This window comes from Etheostoma spectabile, chromosome 6 (assembly GCF_008692095.1).
Source record: "Etheostoma spectabile isolate EspeVRDwgs_2016 chromosome 6, UIUC_Espe_1.0, whole genome shotgun sequence".
Classification (NCBI taxonomy): domain Eukaryota; kingdom Metazoa; phylum Chordata; class Actinopteri; order Perciformes; family Percidae; genus Etheostoma; species Etheostoma spectabile.
The window spans coordinates 26,794,210-26,811,215 of NC_045738.1; the positions used below are offsets into that span (position 1 = coordinate 26,794,210).

At 45.4% G+C, this 17,006-nt stretch overlaps 2 protein-coding genes and 1 long non-coding RNA gene across 5 annotated transcripts in view; 1 reads left to right on the forward strand and 2 right to left on the reverse strand.

Moving 5' to 3' along the window:
* The window catches only part of abhd5a (abhydrolase domain containing 5, lysophosphatidic acid acyltransferase a), a 28,642-nt gene extending 23,023 nt beyond the window's left edge, over positions 1–5,619 (reverse strand). Inside the window, exon 1 of the mRNA XM_032518501.1 lies at positions 5,543–5,619. Within this exon, the coding sequence (XP_032374392.1) occupies positions 5,543–5,589 (47 nt within the window). The 5' untranslated portion in view covers positions 5,590–5,619. The remainder of the gene's footprint in view (positions 1–5,542) is intronic.
* Positions 5,620–8,495: 2,876 nt separating this feature from the next.
* LOC116691136 (uncharacterized) overlaps positions 8,496–17,006 on the reverse strand; it is an 18,688-nt gene continuing 10,177 nt past the window's right edge. Inside the window, exon 3 of the long non-coding RNA XR_004332434.1 lies at positions 8,496–8,506. This is a non-coding gene — a long non-coding RNA (uncharacterized LOC116691136). The remainder of the gene's footprint in view (positions 8,507–17,006) is intronic.
* Positions 9,238–17,006, forward strand: part of ano10a (anoctamin 10a) — a 16,411-nt gene continuing 8,642 nt past the window's right edge. Inside the window, exons 1-8 of one of the 3 annotated variants that reach the window (XM_032518498.1) lie at positions 9,238–9,435; positions 12,083–12,131; positions 12,782–12,958; positions 13,033–13,230; positions 14,548–14,682; positions 15,218–15,337; positions 15,527–15,711; positions 15,850–16,234. In XM_032518498.1, coding sequence (XP_032374389.1) covers positions 12,823–12,958; positions 13,033–13,230; positions 14,548–14,682; positions 15,218–15,337; positions 15,527–15,711; positions 15,850–16,234 — 1,159 coding nt within the window. In that variant the 5' untranslated portion in view covers positions 9,238–9,435; positions 12,083–12,131; positions 12,782–12,822. Of the gene's footprint in view, positions 9,436–11,952; positions 12,132–12,781; positions 12,959–13,032; positions 13,231–14,547; positions 14,683–15,217; positions 15,338–15,526; positions 15,712–15,849; positions 16,235–17,006 lie in introns of those variants that run through there. The other 2 variants (XM_032518500.1, XM_032518499.1) reach the window with 2 other exon arrangements.

Genomic DNA, 17,006 nt, shown 5'->3' on the forward strand with positions numbered 1-17,006 from the left:
TGTAGGCACCTCCTCTTGTTTATCTTGCTTTACGTAGCGCACCATAGCGGAGCTGGTACAGTGGAGTTAACAGGCTGCTCTGAAAAGAGATTTTTTTTTTACTTGGTTTTTTTTTTTCTTTTTTTTTTTTTTTTTTCTCAGGACAATATGAATGTGTGCGGTGCCAGAATATTTTGGCGTTGTCCATATAGTTACGGCACTGCCGTGATGTCCTATCATATCATGATCATCATCAACAAAGATCGCCTGAAATGTGGACCACGTATTTACTTTGGGAAACAACAGTTAAGGTCTTGCACTGACAAGTAGAAGAGGGAAAAATAGCTTACTTGTCCTCCATAGTTCTGACAATCATTACAACACTCTTTTTAGAATTGAATGTGATGTCATGCGTAGCCCAGAGTGAGCAATTAGTGTGATGTCAGGCTGGTTAGTCCATAGGCTGAGCAGTGAGTGTGATTCATGTGTAGTCATAGTTGAGCGTGAGTGTGAGGTCCTGCTGTAGTCCATAGTCTGAGCAGTGAGGTGAGTCATGCTGTAGTCCAGAGTCTGAGCAGTGGTGTGATGTCATGCGTAGTCATAGTTCTGAGCAGTGAGTGTGATGTCATGCTGTAGTGTCGAAGAGTCGGAGCAGTGAGGGTGATGTCAGCTGTCGTCCAGAGTCTGAGCAGTGAGGTGATGTCATGTGTGTCAAGAGTCTGAGCAGTGAGTGTGCATGTTCAGCGTGTCCATGTTCGGAGGAAGGTGAGTGTTGATGTCATTGCTGTAAGTCCATAGTCTGAGAGGAGTGTGATGTCATGCTGTAGTCATAGTTGAAGCAGTGTAGTGAGTTGATTAATGCTGGAGTCCATAGTTGCAGCAGTGCGTGTGATGTCTTGCTGTAGTCCATAGTCTGAGCAGGGTGTTGAGGTCATTGTGTAGCCAGAGTCTGACATGAGAGTGTGTCATGCTGTAGTTCCAGAGTCAATGAGCAGTGAGTGTGATGTAATGCTGTAGGCAGAGTTTGAGCAGTGAGTGTCACGATGTCATGCGGTAGTCCCATAGTGCCTGAGCAGTGAGTGTGATGTCATGCTGTAGGCCATAGTCTGAGCAGTGAGTGTGATGTCATGCTGTAGTCCATAGTCTGGGCAGGAGTGTGATGTCATGCTGTCGTCAGAGTCTGGCAAGCAGTGAGTGTGATGTCATGCGTAGCCCAGAGTTGAGCAGATTTGAGCCGTTGCTGTAGGGCCAGCACTGTATGGAGACATACAATAAATCATCTGCATCCAATCAGCTGATAAGACAGCATGCCCCCCCCTACACCAGTTTTTACCACCTCCCATGTCCTAGAGAGAATCCATATATAAATTAAAAAGAACCGGTGACAAGATTCCCCTTGTCTAACCCCATGGGTCACTGGGAAAAGGAGGGACGTTTCCTCCAATCTAGCTTGCCTAGTTTGGTGGGAGGAATACCAATAATGCAAGATACGATCAGTATGGGGGAACCCCGCTTTGTAATTTCTTAATTTACCGTGATTTAACACGGTCAAAGCGTTGGATTGCGTCAGGAAACCTAAAAACCTTGTTGAACCTGTCTTTATACTTGGTAACAAGTTCTTGCAGTGCATGTTATACACATATCCATGCCCTGTTTTTTCTTAAAACCAACTTGAAATTTGTCAGTGGTTATCAGGTATCTTGTACCCTATCAAATTAATTTTTCTAAACACTTAGAAAGTATAGTCGCTAGGAGCGATCTCCCCCGGCCTGAGTTTTCTTTGCTTGGACACCTTACAGGTTTGTCTTTAATCACTGGGATAAGCGTACAGAACCTAGCGTCAGTAACAGACCATGTGTTTAATCGAAAAAGCAATAGCATTAGACTGGAGACTCTGGCTTGCATACTTCAGCGTTGTTTCGGCTGTTACTGGTCTCGACCCCACGCTTGTTCTCCGCATACTCCTAATGGACCTGGCACTTCCCAGGTCTAATACCCCCCCCCCCTCTCAGTAATGATATCACAAACATGATAGGGAGCACGCTCAACACAGGTTTCCCAATCTTCCTAAACGTTTCCCCCAAGTCCGCAATATTTACCATATGACTGTGTAGAAGAAGCGCCCTTCCCTTCAGTGATGCTGCCGACTGCTATAGTGCCAAAATAAACGATGTTTGCTACTTCAATTAGTAGTTTTGTCTGGTCAAAAATCATGGACGAGGAATTGTGTTATTTCAACCCCGCCCCCACCCCCAGGAGTAACGGGCGTAACAGAGTTCACCTCCCTGTATGCACACTGGTTTGTTCCTGTCTCCACCAGGGCAAACCCTGCCTGCTGTGTGCCACTCTAAAGGCCATGGATTAAGACAGATTAGGGAAATATATACCGGAATGGTTCCCCGAATGATCATTTGTGTCTGATTGGTTTTTTCTCGCATAAACAATGAGTTGAGGCCCGTCGGAGCCAGCTTCCTGCGGGTGGCGTCATGTAGCCCCACCCCTGCTGACAACAGACATACTCTCGTTGACCTGGACCTGCAGAGCGGAAACACCCAGACCGGCAGTGGTACAATTAAGATGCCGGTCCTTCGCTCTCTCTCTCTCGTCCGCTCTCTCTCTCTCTAGAGGCCGGATTTCAGTATGCTTTACTCCGTAATTACTGTTAAAAAGACTCCTTCACAGAAAGCCTGTCCGTCTCCTCCGGCCCCTGTCGTTTTCACGTCTTCCAGTTTTTCGGCGCCGCGGTCAAGGTTCCCACCAGCTGTGTTTACTGACATCTCCTTCCGTGGCCCTGGCGCCCCGCCTCTTGTTGCTCGGTTTTCCTCTACTCACACCTCCGATTTTTTCCACTACATGTGGTTCGTGAGCGCCGTCTTCCTGTGCCCAGGCCCTAGTCACTCCAGCCCTAGCACTAAAGCGTCAGATGCCTGGCGTGGCGTCACTCCAAGTCGTCCCTCCCGCCTGTCCGCGCATGGCGTGGGTCCCTTCCAGTTCCTCGTCCTCCCGTCCCTCTGTCCTCACGCTGTCCGATGGAATGTAGTGGCGTCACTACATGTCACTGTCCCTCCAGTGTTCAGCTGCAGTGGGAGTAACAAAGTAACTAGTAACTAAAAGTACATCGTCACTCCAGCGTCGGTGAATGCGTGGCGTACATAAAGTCCCTCGCACCTAACGCGTCGCTGAATGTATGCACCATAGAGGAGCTGTATACAGTGGAGTACAGTATGCTCTGAAAAGAGATATTTTTACTTCTTCGGAACACATATGAAATTTGCGTGCCAGAATATTTGCTTGTCCATATAGTTTACTGCCACTGCGCTGGATGGTCTCATCCTCATCATCATCATCATCATCACAAAGTCCCCTGATAATGTGGCCCAAGTATTTTTACTTTGGTACCACGTTAAGGTCTTGCCTGACAAGTAGAAAGAGGGAAAACATAGCTTCCTGTCCTCCATAGTTCTGACAATCATTCAAACTCTTTTTAGCATTGAATGTGATGTCATGCTGTAGCCCAGAGTCTAGGTGGCATGTACATGTCGAGGGTGATGTCATGCTGTAGTCCATAGTCGAGCAGTGATGTGATGTCTGCGTAGTCCTAGTCTGAGCAGTGAGTGTGATGTCATGCTGTATCCAGGTCTGCGCATTGAGTGGATGTCATGCTGTAGTCCAAGTCTGAGCAGTGAGTGTGATGTCATTCTGTAGTCCAGAGTCTGAGCAGTGAGTGTGATGTCATGCTGTAGTCAGAGTTCTAGCAGTGGAGTGTGATGTCATGCTGTAGTCCATAGTCCTGAGCAGTGAGGTGATGTCATGCTGTAGTCCAGAGTCTGAGCAGTGAGTGTGATGTCATGCTGTAGTCCATAGTCGAGATCATGATGTGTGATGTCATGCTGTAGTCCATAGTCTGAGCAGTGAGTGTGATGTCATGCTGTAGTCCATAGTCTGAGCAGTGAGTGTGATGTCATGCTGTAGTCCATAGTCTGAGCAGTGAGTGTGATGTCATGCTGTAGTCCAGAGTCTGAGCAGTGAGTGTGATGTCATGCTGTAGTCCAGAGTCTGAGCAGTGAGTGTGATGTCATGCTGTAGTCCAGAGTCTGAGCAGTGAGTGTGATGTCATGCTGTAGTCCATAGTCTGAGCAGTGAGTGTGATGTCATGCTGTAGTCCATAGTCTGAGCAGTGAGTGTGATGTCATGCTGTAGTCCATAGTCTGAGCAGTGAGTGTGATGTCATGCTGTAGTCCAGAGTCTGAGCAGTGAGTGTGATGTCATGCTGTAGCCCAGAGTCTGAGCAGATTCTGAGCAGTTGCTGTAGGCCAGCACTGTATGGAGACATAACAATTAAATCATCTGCATACATCAGATGATTAATACAGCTATCCCCCACCATACATCCAGTTTTACACACTTCCAATGTCCTAGAGAGATCATCCATATATAAATTAAAAAGAACAGGTGACAATATTCCCCTTGTCTAACCCCATTGGTCACTGGGAAAGGAGCCGACGTTGTCCTCCCCCATCTAGCTTGCATAGTTTGGTGGGAATACCAATAATGCAAGATACGTATCAGGTATGGGGGAACCCCCCGCTCTTGTAATTTTCTAAATAATTTACCGTGATTAACACGGTCAAACGCGTTGGATGCGTCAAGGAAACATAAAAACATTGTTGAACCCTGTCTTTTATACTTGGTAACAAGTTCTTTCAGTGCATGTATACACATATCCATGCCATGTTTCTTCTTAAAACCAAATTGATTGTCAGTGGTTATCATGTATTCTTGTAACCTATCAAATATAATTTTTTCTAACACTTTAGAAAGTATATTCGCTAGAGCGATCGGCCTGTAGTTTTCTTTGCTTGACACCTTACAGGTTTTGTCTTTAATAACTGGGACTAAGAGTACAGATAACATAGAGTCAGGTAACAGACCATGTGCTATTAATCCAGAAAAGCACATAGCAAGTAGCACTGAGACTCTATGGCTTGCATACTTCGGCTGTTATCTGGTCTAGACCACACGCTTTGTTCTCCGCCAACTCCTTAATGGACCTGGACACTTCAACAGGTCTAATACCCCCCCCCCCCCTCATCAGTAATGATATCACCAACATGATAGTGAGCACTCTCAACACAGTTAAAAATCTTCCTAAAATGTTTCCCCCACAGCTCAGCAATATTTTAAACATAGACTGTGTAGAAGAAGCTGCCCTCCCTTCAGGTGATGCTGCCAGACTGCTATAGGTGCCAAAATAAATCGATGTTTGATACTTCCAATTAGTTTTGTTTTGTCATGGTCCAAAAAATCATGGAAGAGAATTGTGATATCAACCCCCCGCCCCCCCAGGACTAACTGGCGTACAGAGTTCCTCCTCCCTGTATGCACTGGTTTGTTCCTGTCTCCCCCAGGTCAAACCCTCTGCTGTTGTCCACTATAAAGACATGGATACAGACATGTATTAGGAAATATATATCCGTAATGGTTCCACCAGAATGATCATTTGTGTCTGATATGGTTTTTTCTCGCATAAAAAATTGAGTTGAGCCCGTCGGAGCCAGATTACCTGAGGGTGGCGTCCATGTAGCCCCCCACCCTGCTGACAACAGACATCACTCTCTGGACCGACCTGCAGCAGATGGAACACACAGACAGGCAGTGGTTACATAAGATGCATGTCACCTTCTCGCTCTCTCTCTCTCTCTCGCTCTCTCTCTCTCTAGAGGAAGGATTTCAGATGCTTTACTTCAGTAAAATTACTGTAAAAATACTCCTTCAAGTAAAGCATGTAAGTATCATCAGGAAAATGTAGTTAAAGTATTAAAAGTATTTTTAGAGCGAGTAAAGGATCCAACCAGCTGTGACACACACCACACACAACAACACACACACACACCACCACACACCACCACCACACACACACACACACACCAACTTGTGATTAGCATGTGATGCTGTTTCACGGAGCGTCCCATCTGCTCAGTGTTGGTGGTTGCTCGTGGAAAGCAGAGAGGACTCCTAGGCTGTCTGTGTGGATGTAGTGTGCTCTCCACCTAAGATTACAGATATTCAATAGCAGACTTTATTTCCAAAAGTTCTTATTTCATGTTAGTTCAGCCACTGTGAAGCCTCTGTGTGACGTTTGGAGAGTCAATATACGAAGGAGGCAGAAGGCCACCAGACCCAACGTCTCCACCACACACACGTTCTCCAGTCACATGGTATCCCCTATGCTTCACACACACTGTAATCGTCTTCTCATCACAACGTCCCGGACCCTGAGCTGATCTCGCCCTACCTGCACCACATCTGTACAGTAGAAATCCACAGGTTATCCAATGAGCATTCATCGAACCAATATGTATTAAAGTGCCCATATTATTTGTGTCTTTGTGCTACCACATGCATTAAAACTTGGGAAAAAACTATTAAACCTATTCTTTACAACCTCATATAATTTATGAACGGAAAATGAGCAGAATATGGGTGCGTTAAGTTATTAGTGTGTATTAGATGTCTGATGGAAGAGGATTGCTGTCTTGTGCAGACTGCATGTCTGTGTTAGACCAGTGCAGATGAGAAGTGTTTCTAATATTTAGTCTACCCCAGAGTAGGCCTGCATGATTGTTATAATTGTGATCTCAATTCACCCTGATCACGATTTCAATTTTAAATAACTTTTTTTTACGAGCCGACTGCATCCCACACGTGCTACTTTTAAAACAAAAAAAAACACATTACAAAAGGGGTTCAGACCAGACACAGACATAAGCATATAGACAAACTGACCCCAACAATATCACAACAAGACACACAACATACACAATTTACCAATTGCAATGCCAATGATTAAACAAGTACAGATGCATTTCCAGTGATTCATAGTTTGACGAATATCTGGTATCACTAAGTGCAGGAGTAATTATACGCATTTAAAATGCGTATTATTTGACTCAGTTAATCGAATATATAATCTGTACATAAACTTCCTCAGCACAGTGTAGAGGTGGGGAACATTACAGGTCAACACACAGAAGGCTAGCACTGGTCCAGCTGGGACTCTTCACAATATTCTAAATGCAATCATTTGTAGCCACCTCCTCTTGTTTATCTTTGCTTTACTGTACTGCACCATAGATGGATGTTATACAGTGGAGTACAGATTCTCTAAAGAGATTTTTTACTTCTTCGGACCATATGAAATTTGCGTGCCAGAATATTGCTTGTCCATTAGTTTACGGCACTGCGCTGATGTCAATCATCATCATCATCATCATCACACAAGTCGTCCCTGATAATGTGGCCCAAGTATTTACTTTGGTAACCACGTTAAGGTTGCGCCTGACGTAGAAAGAGGGAAACATACTTACTTCGTCCTCCATAGTTTCTGCCAATCATTACAACCTCTTTTTAGCATGAATGTGATGTCATGCTGTAGCCCAGTCTGAGCAGTGAGTGTGTGTATGTCATCTGTAGTCCATAGTCTGAGCAGTGATGTGATTCATCTGTAGTCCAATGTCTGAGGTTTGGTTAGTCTGCCGTAGTCCATAGTCTGAGCAGTGAGTGTGATGTCATGTGCTGTAGTCCAGAGTCTGAGCAGTTGAGTGTGATGTCATGCTGTAGTCCATGTCTGAGCAGTGAGTGTGATGTCATGCTGTAGTACCATAGTCTGAGCAGTGAGGTGTGATGTCATGCTGTAGTCCGAGTCTGAGCACTGAGTGGATGTCATGCTGTGTACTCATATTCTGTCAGTGGAGTGTGATGTCTGCTGTAGTCCATAGTCTGAGCAGTGAGTGGATGTCATGCTGTATCCATAGTCTGGCATGTGAGTGTGATTCATGCTGAGTCCATAGTCATCGTGAGTGTGATGTCATGCGGTAGTCCATAGTTCTGAGCAGTGGTGGTGATGTCATGCTGTAGTCCAGTCTAGCAGTGAGTGTGATGTCATGCTGTAGTCCAGAGTCATGAGCAGTTGAGTGTGATGTCTGCTGTAGTCGCAGAGTCTAGCATAGTGTGATGTCATGCTGTAGTCCAGAGTGCTGAGCAGTGAGTGTGATGTCATGCTGTAGTCCATAGTCTGAGCAGTGAGTGTGATGTCGCGTATTCATACTTAAGTCATTGAGTGGGATTTGTCATGCTGTAGTCCATAGTCTGAGCAGTGAGTGTGATGTCATGCTGTGACAGAGTCTGAGCAGTGAGTGTGATGTAATGCTGTAGCAGAGTCTGAGCAGATTCTACAGTTGCTGTAGGCCAGCACTGTATGGAGACATAACAATTAAATCATCTGCATACATCAGATGATTAAGACCAGCTATCCCCCACCATACATCCAGTTTTTACACACTTCCAATGTCCTAGAGAGATCATCCATATATAATTAAAAGAACAGGTGACAATATTCCCCTTGTCTAACCCCATTGGTCACTGGGAAAGGAGCCGACTTGTCCTCCCCCATCTACTTTGCATAGTTTGGTGGGAATACCAATAATGCAAGATACGTACAGTATGGGGAACCCCGCGCTTGTAATTTCTAAAATTTACCGTGATTAACACGGTCAAACGCGTTGGATGCGTCAGGAAACATAAAAACTTGTTGAACCCTTCTTTTATACTTGGTAACAAGTTCTTTCAGTGCATGTTATAACCATATCCATGCCTGTTTTCTTAAAAAAAACCAATTGATTGCAGTGGTTATCAGTTTCTTGTAACCTATCAAATATAATTTTTTAACACTTAGAAAGTATATTCGCTAGAGCGATCGGCCTGTAGTTTTCTTTTGCTTGACACCTTACAGGTTTTGTCTTTAATACTGGACTAAGAGTACAGATACCTAGAGTCAGGTAACAGACCATGTGCTATTAATCCAAAAGCACATAGCAAGTAGCACTGAGACTCATGGCTGCATCTTCAGGTGTTCGGCTGTTATCTGGTCTAGACCACACGCTTTGTTCTCCGCCACTCCTAATGGACCTGGACACTCTCAACAGGTCTAATACCCCCCCCCCCCTCTCAGTAATGATATCACCACATGATAGTGACACTCTCACACCAGTTTAAACAATCTTCCTAAAATGTTTCCCCCACAGCTCATCAATAGCACACACACACACACACACACACACACACACACACACACACACACACACACTGGCCTGAGACACTGACGCAGGCAACCTGTTTGATTTGTTGATTGAGACAGCTCCCCCGAGCGGTGCCTTTACAGTCCCCGCTCGTTGCGGAGTTTCGTTCCACCTCTGTAATACAAAACAAGCGCACCCTGCTACGGAGGGCGAGACAATGCGGAAGTAGCTTTTCTAAACATTGCAGCTCAGCTGTGGTAGCTTATGATACTGCCATGTGCTGACATCAGGCAGAAATATTAAGCTTTCCCATTTCTTCTAATAAGTCTTGACTTCAGAGGCCAGGCCCAGGCTCGCCCCCCACCGGACCCAGCTGCTGGTACGGAGCTGCTGAAACTTAGTCATAGTTGGCATGTTCAGTGTAACTCCGATTAGTTAGCTCTGACAGGCTATGGCAGGCTAATGCCACCATATTAACTCATTATTAACTCAAAATTAACAGTCTATGAATGTCACACGACATGTTACACATGTCACATTGTAAGTCGTAACTATAGGGTCGTAAGCATGTAACAATCTCTCTAAATGTGTGTGTAGGGTTGTGTCTCAGTGTGGGTACTATTCTAAATGTTGGTGTAGGGGTGTTGTCAGTGTGGGTAAATGTCCTATGTGTGGTGTAGGAGTTGTGTTACTCAGTGTGGGAAAGGTCTCAAATGTGTGTAGGTTGTGTCCTCAGGTGGGTAAGATCTCTAAATGTGTGGTAGGTTGTGTCTCAATGTGGGTAGGTCCTCTAAATGTGTGTTGTAGGGTTGGTGTGTCAAGTGTGAGGTAGATCTCTAAATGGTGTGTAGGTGTTGTCAGTGTGGGTAGGGTCTTAATGTGTGTGTGGCTTGTGTCTCAGTGTGGGATAGGTCTCTAAATGTGTTAGGTGTAGAGGTTGTGTCTCAGTGTGTGGGTAGGTCTAAATGTGTGTGTAGGGTTGTGTCTCAGTGTGGGTAAGATCTCTAAATGTGTGTGTAGGGTTGTGTGTCAGTGTGGGTAAGGTCTCTAAATGTGTGTGTAGGGTTGTGTGTCAGTGTGGGTAAGGTCTCTAAATGTGTGTGTAGGGTTGTGTCTCAGTGTGGGTAAGGTCTCTAAATGTGTGTGTAGGGTTGTGTCTCAGTGTGGGTAAGATCTCTAAATGTGTGTGTAGGGTTGTGTCTCAGTGTGGGTAAGATCTCTAAATGTGTGTGTAGGGTTGTGTCTCAGTGTGGGTAAGGTCTCTAAATGTGTGTGTAGGGTTGTGTCTCAGTGTGGGTAAGGTCTCTAAATGTGTGTGTAGGGTTGTGTGTCAGTGTGGGTAGGGTCTCTAAAATGTGTGTGTGGGTTGTGTCTCAGTGTGGTTAGATCTCTAAACTGTGTGTGTAGGGTTGTCTCAGTGTGGGTAAGGTCTCTAAAGTGTGTGTAGGGTTGTTGTCTCGTGTGGTAAGACTCTAAATGTTGTGGTAGGGTTGTGTGTCAGTGTGGGTAAGGCTCTACAATTGTGTAGGGTTGTGTCTTTGCAGTGTGGGTAAGGTCCTAACTGTGGTTAGTAGGGTTTGAGTTCTCAGTGTGTTAGGTCTTAAATGTGTGGAGGGTTGTGTCTCGTAGTGGGTAGGCTCGTTTGTGTAGGTTGTGGTCGCTCTTGGTGAGGTGTCTAAATGTGTGTGGTGGGTTGTGGGTCGTGTGGGTAGGGCTCTCTAAATTGTGTGTGTAGGGTTGTGTCCTCAGTGTGGTTAAGGTCTCTAATGTGTGGTAGGGTTTGTGCTCAGTTGTGGGTAAGAGTCTCTAAATGTGGTGTAGGGTTTTCTCAGTGTGTGGGTAAGATGTCCTACCTGTGTGTGTAGGGTTTTGTGCCGTGTGGGTAGGTCCTCTAAATGTGTGTGTAGGGTGTGTCTCAGTGTGGGTAGGTCTCTAAATGTGTGTGGTATTGATGCTGTGTCTCACGTGTGGTAAGTCTAGTGATGTGCTACAGTGTTAGGTGTGTAGGTTGTAGTTGTCCGTGTGGGTAAGGTCTCTAACTTTGTTTGGGAGGTTGTGTCCTCATTGTGTGGTCAGGTCCTCTACATGTGTGTGTAGGGTTGTGTCCGTGAAGCTCAAAGTTGTGTGTATGTGCGTGTGTACCTCTAATGTGTGTGTAGTGTTGTGTCCTCCGTTGTGGGTAAGGTCTCTAAATGTGTGTGTCGGGTTGTGAACTGAGATTTGTCAAGAAGACATCTGTGTATGCATAATCAGATTTGCAAATGTGTAAAAATCTCCAAATGAGTTTTCACATTTGCAAGTGTATTGAGATTTGTAAATATGAAGACAAATCTGTAAATGTTTTAGGACACCAATTTTCTAAAATAGCCCCCCCCCCCCAAATCATCACATACCCTTCACCATACCTAGATATGGGCATGGGGAACTTTCCAAAAATCATCTCTCAATGCAAATTAAACCAGCTATCAAGCTAACTGAAATAACACCATTGGGCATTGAAAGGTCAAAGTTGAAATAAGTTGAACTCTGAGCACATTGACACTTCTGAGCAGGAAAACAATGAAATGGATTTACACTGACAGACAACACAATGCAGTTATATTTACACTAAAATGATCAACACAGCGCCCAGTACCCAGAGGAACCCACGCAAACACAGGAAGAACATATGCATATTCCACTTAGAGATTGTGCATGGCATGGCTTTGGTCTCGCTTTACTCTTCACTGTGGTTACAGAAACCTTAAACTTTATAAAAACTGTATAACCCTAACCCTATTAATCAGGGTTATTAACAGTGTTTTACTGGACATCACGGGAAACATAGCTGTTTATGGCACTTTGGGCATTCCATAGACAGAGCGTGTTGTTGGTGGGCGGGACAGCTTGTGACGTGGAGCATAACTCGGTCCGTCCACTGGGAGCTGCAGCCTACACACACAGACACACACAGACACACACAGACACACACTGACACACACTGACACACAGACATGTCGTTTCTGATCTAATGTGACTGTTCACAGATCAGCCCGAGGCTGGAACACAGCTCCAGAGTTTCCTTCACACATCCGGGTGAGTACTGTCCTTCAGCCTGCGGACTTGTCCTGCAGCCGTCTGTTCTCAGTTTCCAACAAGCCTTCTCCACTAATGTCTGTGACTAGCAGCGCCCCTCCCTGTGCGGGTCAGCTGTCTCTGTCAGTGTTCTCCTGGCCACTGCCCTAATAAATCATTCAGACCAGACAGTGGATCATAGTGGCAAGGATTCCACTGGGGATGAAAAAAGACAGAAAATGAATTTCCCCAAGAGGGATTTGGAAAGTATAAATTATTAGGAAAACTATGAAGAAAGATCACTTGATTGCTGGTAGTTCACTGTACTGAGGTGGAGCGTTTCCACAGCATTTACTTTGACTGCTCTTTGTTTTCTCTTCATGTGGCGATTCATAGCAACAGTAGCGCCCCCCAAGTCCCGAAGCATTTCACAACAGGACGTGTAGGAGGACTTCTGGATTTAGTTTCTCAGGTTTTTTAGATTTGAATGCAGGATGACCAGCACTCCGCCCAGTGTAACCTTAGCATCCATGAGTCCAAACACACACTCTTATCTGCATAGATCTCTTCTAGCCCTTCAACTTTTATAATTGAATCCTGTATGGGAGTCTTTTTATATCTGGATGGTACATCATATGTTTTGTAATTTATTGTAATTCCTCTCTGAGCAGTGCCCCAGGACGTTTTGTCTGTCTCACTGGGACAGGGGACGATGGTGCAGGGGCCGCCAGCTGACAACAGTGGCTCCAGGTTCACTCCTCTGGTGGTGCTGGAGCTGGCTTCCAACACTAACCCAGAAGCTGTCGCATGGTTACTGAGCCGGATCAGAGACCAGCAGCAGGATGGAGGTGTGGATACTCTCATTCCTCCCCACTGTTTTCGACCCATTCAGTGTTACTGAGCGTGTCCTGATGTGTCCCAGGTGCGGAGTTGCTGGTGGAGCAGCTGGGCCCGGGGGTGGACGCTCAGGAGAAGGAGAACCCAAACATGTTCCTGGTGGGGGCTACGTGGCAGAGGCTGCTCTCCGGGGCTGAGGATGTGGGCCTCTTCAAGGAGTTCAACGATGGATCCATGAGAGGCTTCACCTGCGCCAACAAACACGACTTCAAGGACTATCAGGGTAAAGTCCTTCCTGTCCTGTTAGTGTTTCTGCCACAGAATAAAGTCTTTCTTAAAGCAGCTGCAATCCATATTATTATATAACAAGGTATCAAGACTAGGTGGACACCCAGCATATTATAGAATAGTTGTGAATAGTCAGCGGTCGTGTCTGTAATGGGAGTTCTTGGATATGAAATGTTCCTCTGTAGTGGTCCCAGTAATATTTGTTAACGTGTACTGAAGCAGCACATCACTTGACGTGGTTAAGCTATGTCTGAGTCAAATAATTGAAAACTGCTTTCGTTTAAAAAAATTCAACATAATCCTCTGTTTCAACAGCAATTTACAACAATGTGTTGTTCTGGATTATTCATGTAAAGTATTCAAAACTTGACAAATGAAAAGTGTTTTCTAATATTTCTGGTTTTAGAACCTTAGTGCAAACATAACATGGCGGATAATGCAGACCGTAACATCCTTCGTCCACTGGATATTTGACATTGCGATAAAAAAACACTTGAGAACAATAGATACCATACACATTTTTTGTACTTTTTTGACGATACAAATGGTCATATCACCCAGCCCTAGTTTGGAATATTTAGTTAAACAGACCAGACCTAGGTGGCCTCCCATGTTGAAACACAGCAAGATCTTTTTCCTGCTCCAGCCCCCAGCCTCCAGAGCGTGGTGGGAGATTTTGCCTCCAGGGCTGAAGGTGATGCTCACTTCGGGACTAAGTCCCTCCCCTTCATTTCACCCAGGAGCTGGGTCCTGGAGACCTGCACCATCCATCAGAAACAAACCCAGACCTAAACTGTACATTTATTACAACTCTACTGCTGACGTGTTCTCTGCTCCAATAGCCAACAGCTCTCTACCCTGATCCACAGTCTCTCTCTTACTCTCAACCACACCCAACGCACTGAGCAAGTCTCTAAAGCAGCTACGCTACCCTTATAACACATGCATCAATCACTACTGATATAGGACTTAAACACCATGTACAGGAAAATGTAAATTTATACATAAAACCAAATTGTGATATTTATGAGCTCCTACTAAATGTCTGAAATGATTTGTGGCTCTAGCTTCACGACCAGTATGAAGGGAAGTGTTAGTGTGAGCCTGGGGCAGTGGAGGTGGGGGAGTAGAGGGTTGCTTTGTGATTTGCTTTGCTCACCAGCCAAAAAACAGTGGCTGGTCAAATTTGAACATTCACTAGTCATTTGGCTGATGGACAAAAGAGTTCACTTTGGTCCCTGAGTGTAGCTGAGCCAGTGTGACTGCAGAATGGCTCCCAGTTTGTTAACATGTCTCTGCTGTGTCTTTCCAGGGGACGGGGACTCCTTCCTCAGTATGGCTGAGTGTCAGTACATCATTAAACACCTGCTGGACACATTACGGGCCAGGCAGGAGACTCATATTCCGGGACACTCTGAGGTCAAGCTCTACCCTGGGAAGTCCATCAGTGAGTGTTGTACCTAATATTACCATGTCTCTCTCTCTCTCTGTCTTTCTGCAGTACAGAAACAATAAATATGCAAATGCAGTGAGATACTCTGAGGCGAGATAAAGAAACAATGAGCGTGCAGTAGAGATAGCGTCCTCTATTCAGCGCCTTTATTCGTCAAATGGTGTTAAAGCAGAATGTAATCATTTTGGACAAATGATGCACTCAGAAAAAGGCAGAGGAAGTGATGGAGCTTTGCTGAGGCTCTGTATTAGACAATAGAAGTGATTGCTTTAGATGGTGCATCGTGCTCCCAGCTATTGTCTGCTGAGAAAATGAAGCTGCATGTTCATGTGGTTGGACAAGTGAGTTCAGACAAACAAGAGTCAGGAGAGGAAATGGTTTCATGTCACTCAAAAGTCAGTGAAACGTCTTGCAATTAATTCAAACTTTGAGAAAATACAGCTTCACGTAACTAGTCAGCAGTCAGTCTGGTTCTGTAGGATGCTGGGCACACAGGAGGAAACAGGCTGTTTTCTTGTTCCCATGTCAGTCCGCAGACTGCAGTCCAAGGGGATTCTGGTCCAGGTGTTTCCCCTGCATGATAAGGAAGAACTTAAGCGTCTGTCTTTTTCCTGGTACAGGAAGGTGAAGTTGTCCCTTCAGCCTCTGGGTAAGCTGAAGAAACACCAGTTCTCAGTCATTGTCTGAGATCAGCACATGGTTGTTATGGGTTCTGATGCACAGAGGGGAACTGTTCACACAGTGTTATTCTTCTTTTTAATATCATTAAATTCAGTTAACTCATAATTATAATTATTTTTCCGTTGCACCTTCTCATTGATGTTCCTTTGTTCTGCAGACGACATTAGACACTACTATGGGGAAGGCCAGGCCCTGTACTTTGGCTTCCTGGAGTACTTCACCTTTGCCCTGGTGCCCATGGCTCTCATTGGGGTGCCTTACTATCTGTTTGACTGGGAGGACTACGACAAATATGTGGTCTTTGCTGCATTCAACTTGGTGTGGTGCACTGTGATCCTGGAGGTAGGGACTGTGTCTGCCTGTAAGAATCTGACACATTGTGATAGAGCAGCTGATAGAGCAGCTGGTGCATGACAGGAGTGTAATACCGTGTTGAATGAATATCAGTCATGTGAAAGCTGGGTAACGTTCCACCACCAGCTTTGGAAGCGCTGCAGCGCCTCGCTGGCCTACCGCTGGGGCACGCTGAGCAGGAAGAAGGCCTTTGAAGAACCTCGGCCTGGTTTCCACGGCGTCCTCGGGTTCAACCCTGTGACGGGCCGCGAGGAGCCCCTCTACCCCCACGCCAAGAGGCTGCTGCGGATCTACCTGGTGTCACTGCCCTTTGTCCTGCTCTGCCTCTACCTGTCCCTCTACGTCATGATGATCTACTTCCAGATGGAGGGATGGGCGCTGTCCATCCACGACCAGGAGCCCAGCTTCTGGACAGGAGTCCTGCTCTTCATCCCCTCTATCATCTACGCCGTGGTCATCGAGGTCATGAACCTCATCTACAGATACGCTGCCGAGTTCCTGACAGAGTGGGGTGAGTCAAACATATGCATCTCTAGCATTTGAAAAACATCTGGTCCAAGCTGAGTTTCCCTTCGGGGATCAATAAAGTATTTCTGACCTCTGGGATGCTCCTCCATGCTACAGTTCAGGTAGTATGCACAGAATGGGCTGAAGACAACATGTTTCTGTGGACTTGGAGTTTGGACTCTTGGACTACACAGTAGTCTCTCATGTCCAGCTCTATCTCCACAGTGCTGTGGAGTACGGTCTGACTACACCACAGGTGCATTATGGGATAAAAGGAAATCCACCCTGGGTTCTTTGCATCAGCAATCCCACTGATCTGTCCCAGTTAGAGAGGACATGTCCTAAACATGTTCTTTATAAAACGTCCCAGTTTGAGAGGACATGTCCTAAACATGTTCTTTATAAAACGTCCCAGTTAGAGAGGACATGTCCTAAACATTATTCTTTATAAACTCCCAGTTTTAGAGAGGACATCCTCCTAAACACCGTTCTTTTATAAACGTCCCGGTTAGAAATGACACATGTCCCTAAACATTCTTTATTAAAACGTCCAGTTAGAGAGGACCAGTTCCTAACCTGTTCTTTATATAAACTCTCAGTTAGAGAGGACTTGCCTAAACATGTTCTTTATAAACGTCCCGGTTAAGAGGACATGTCCTAACATGTTCTTTATAAAACTTCTCAGTTATAAGAACGACATTTAGTCATACCAACTTTCTTTCACAACGTGACATGTATTCAGCGTTAAACGTTAGCTTTGGAGTGTGTTGTTGTTT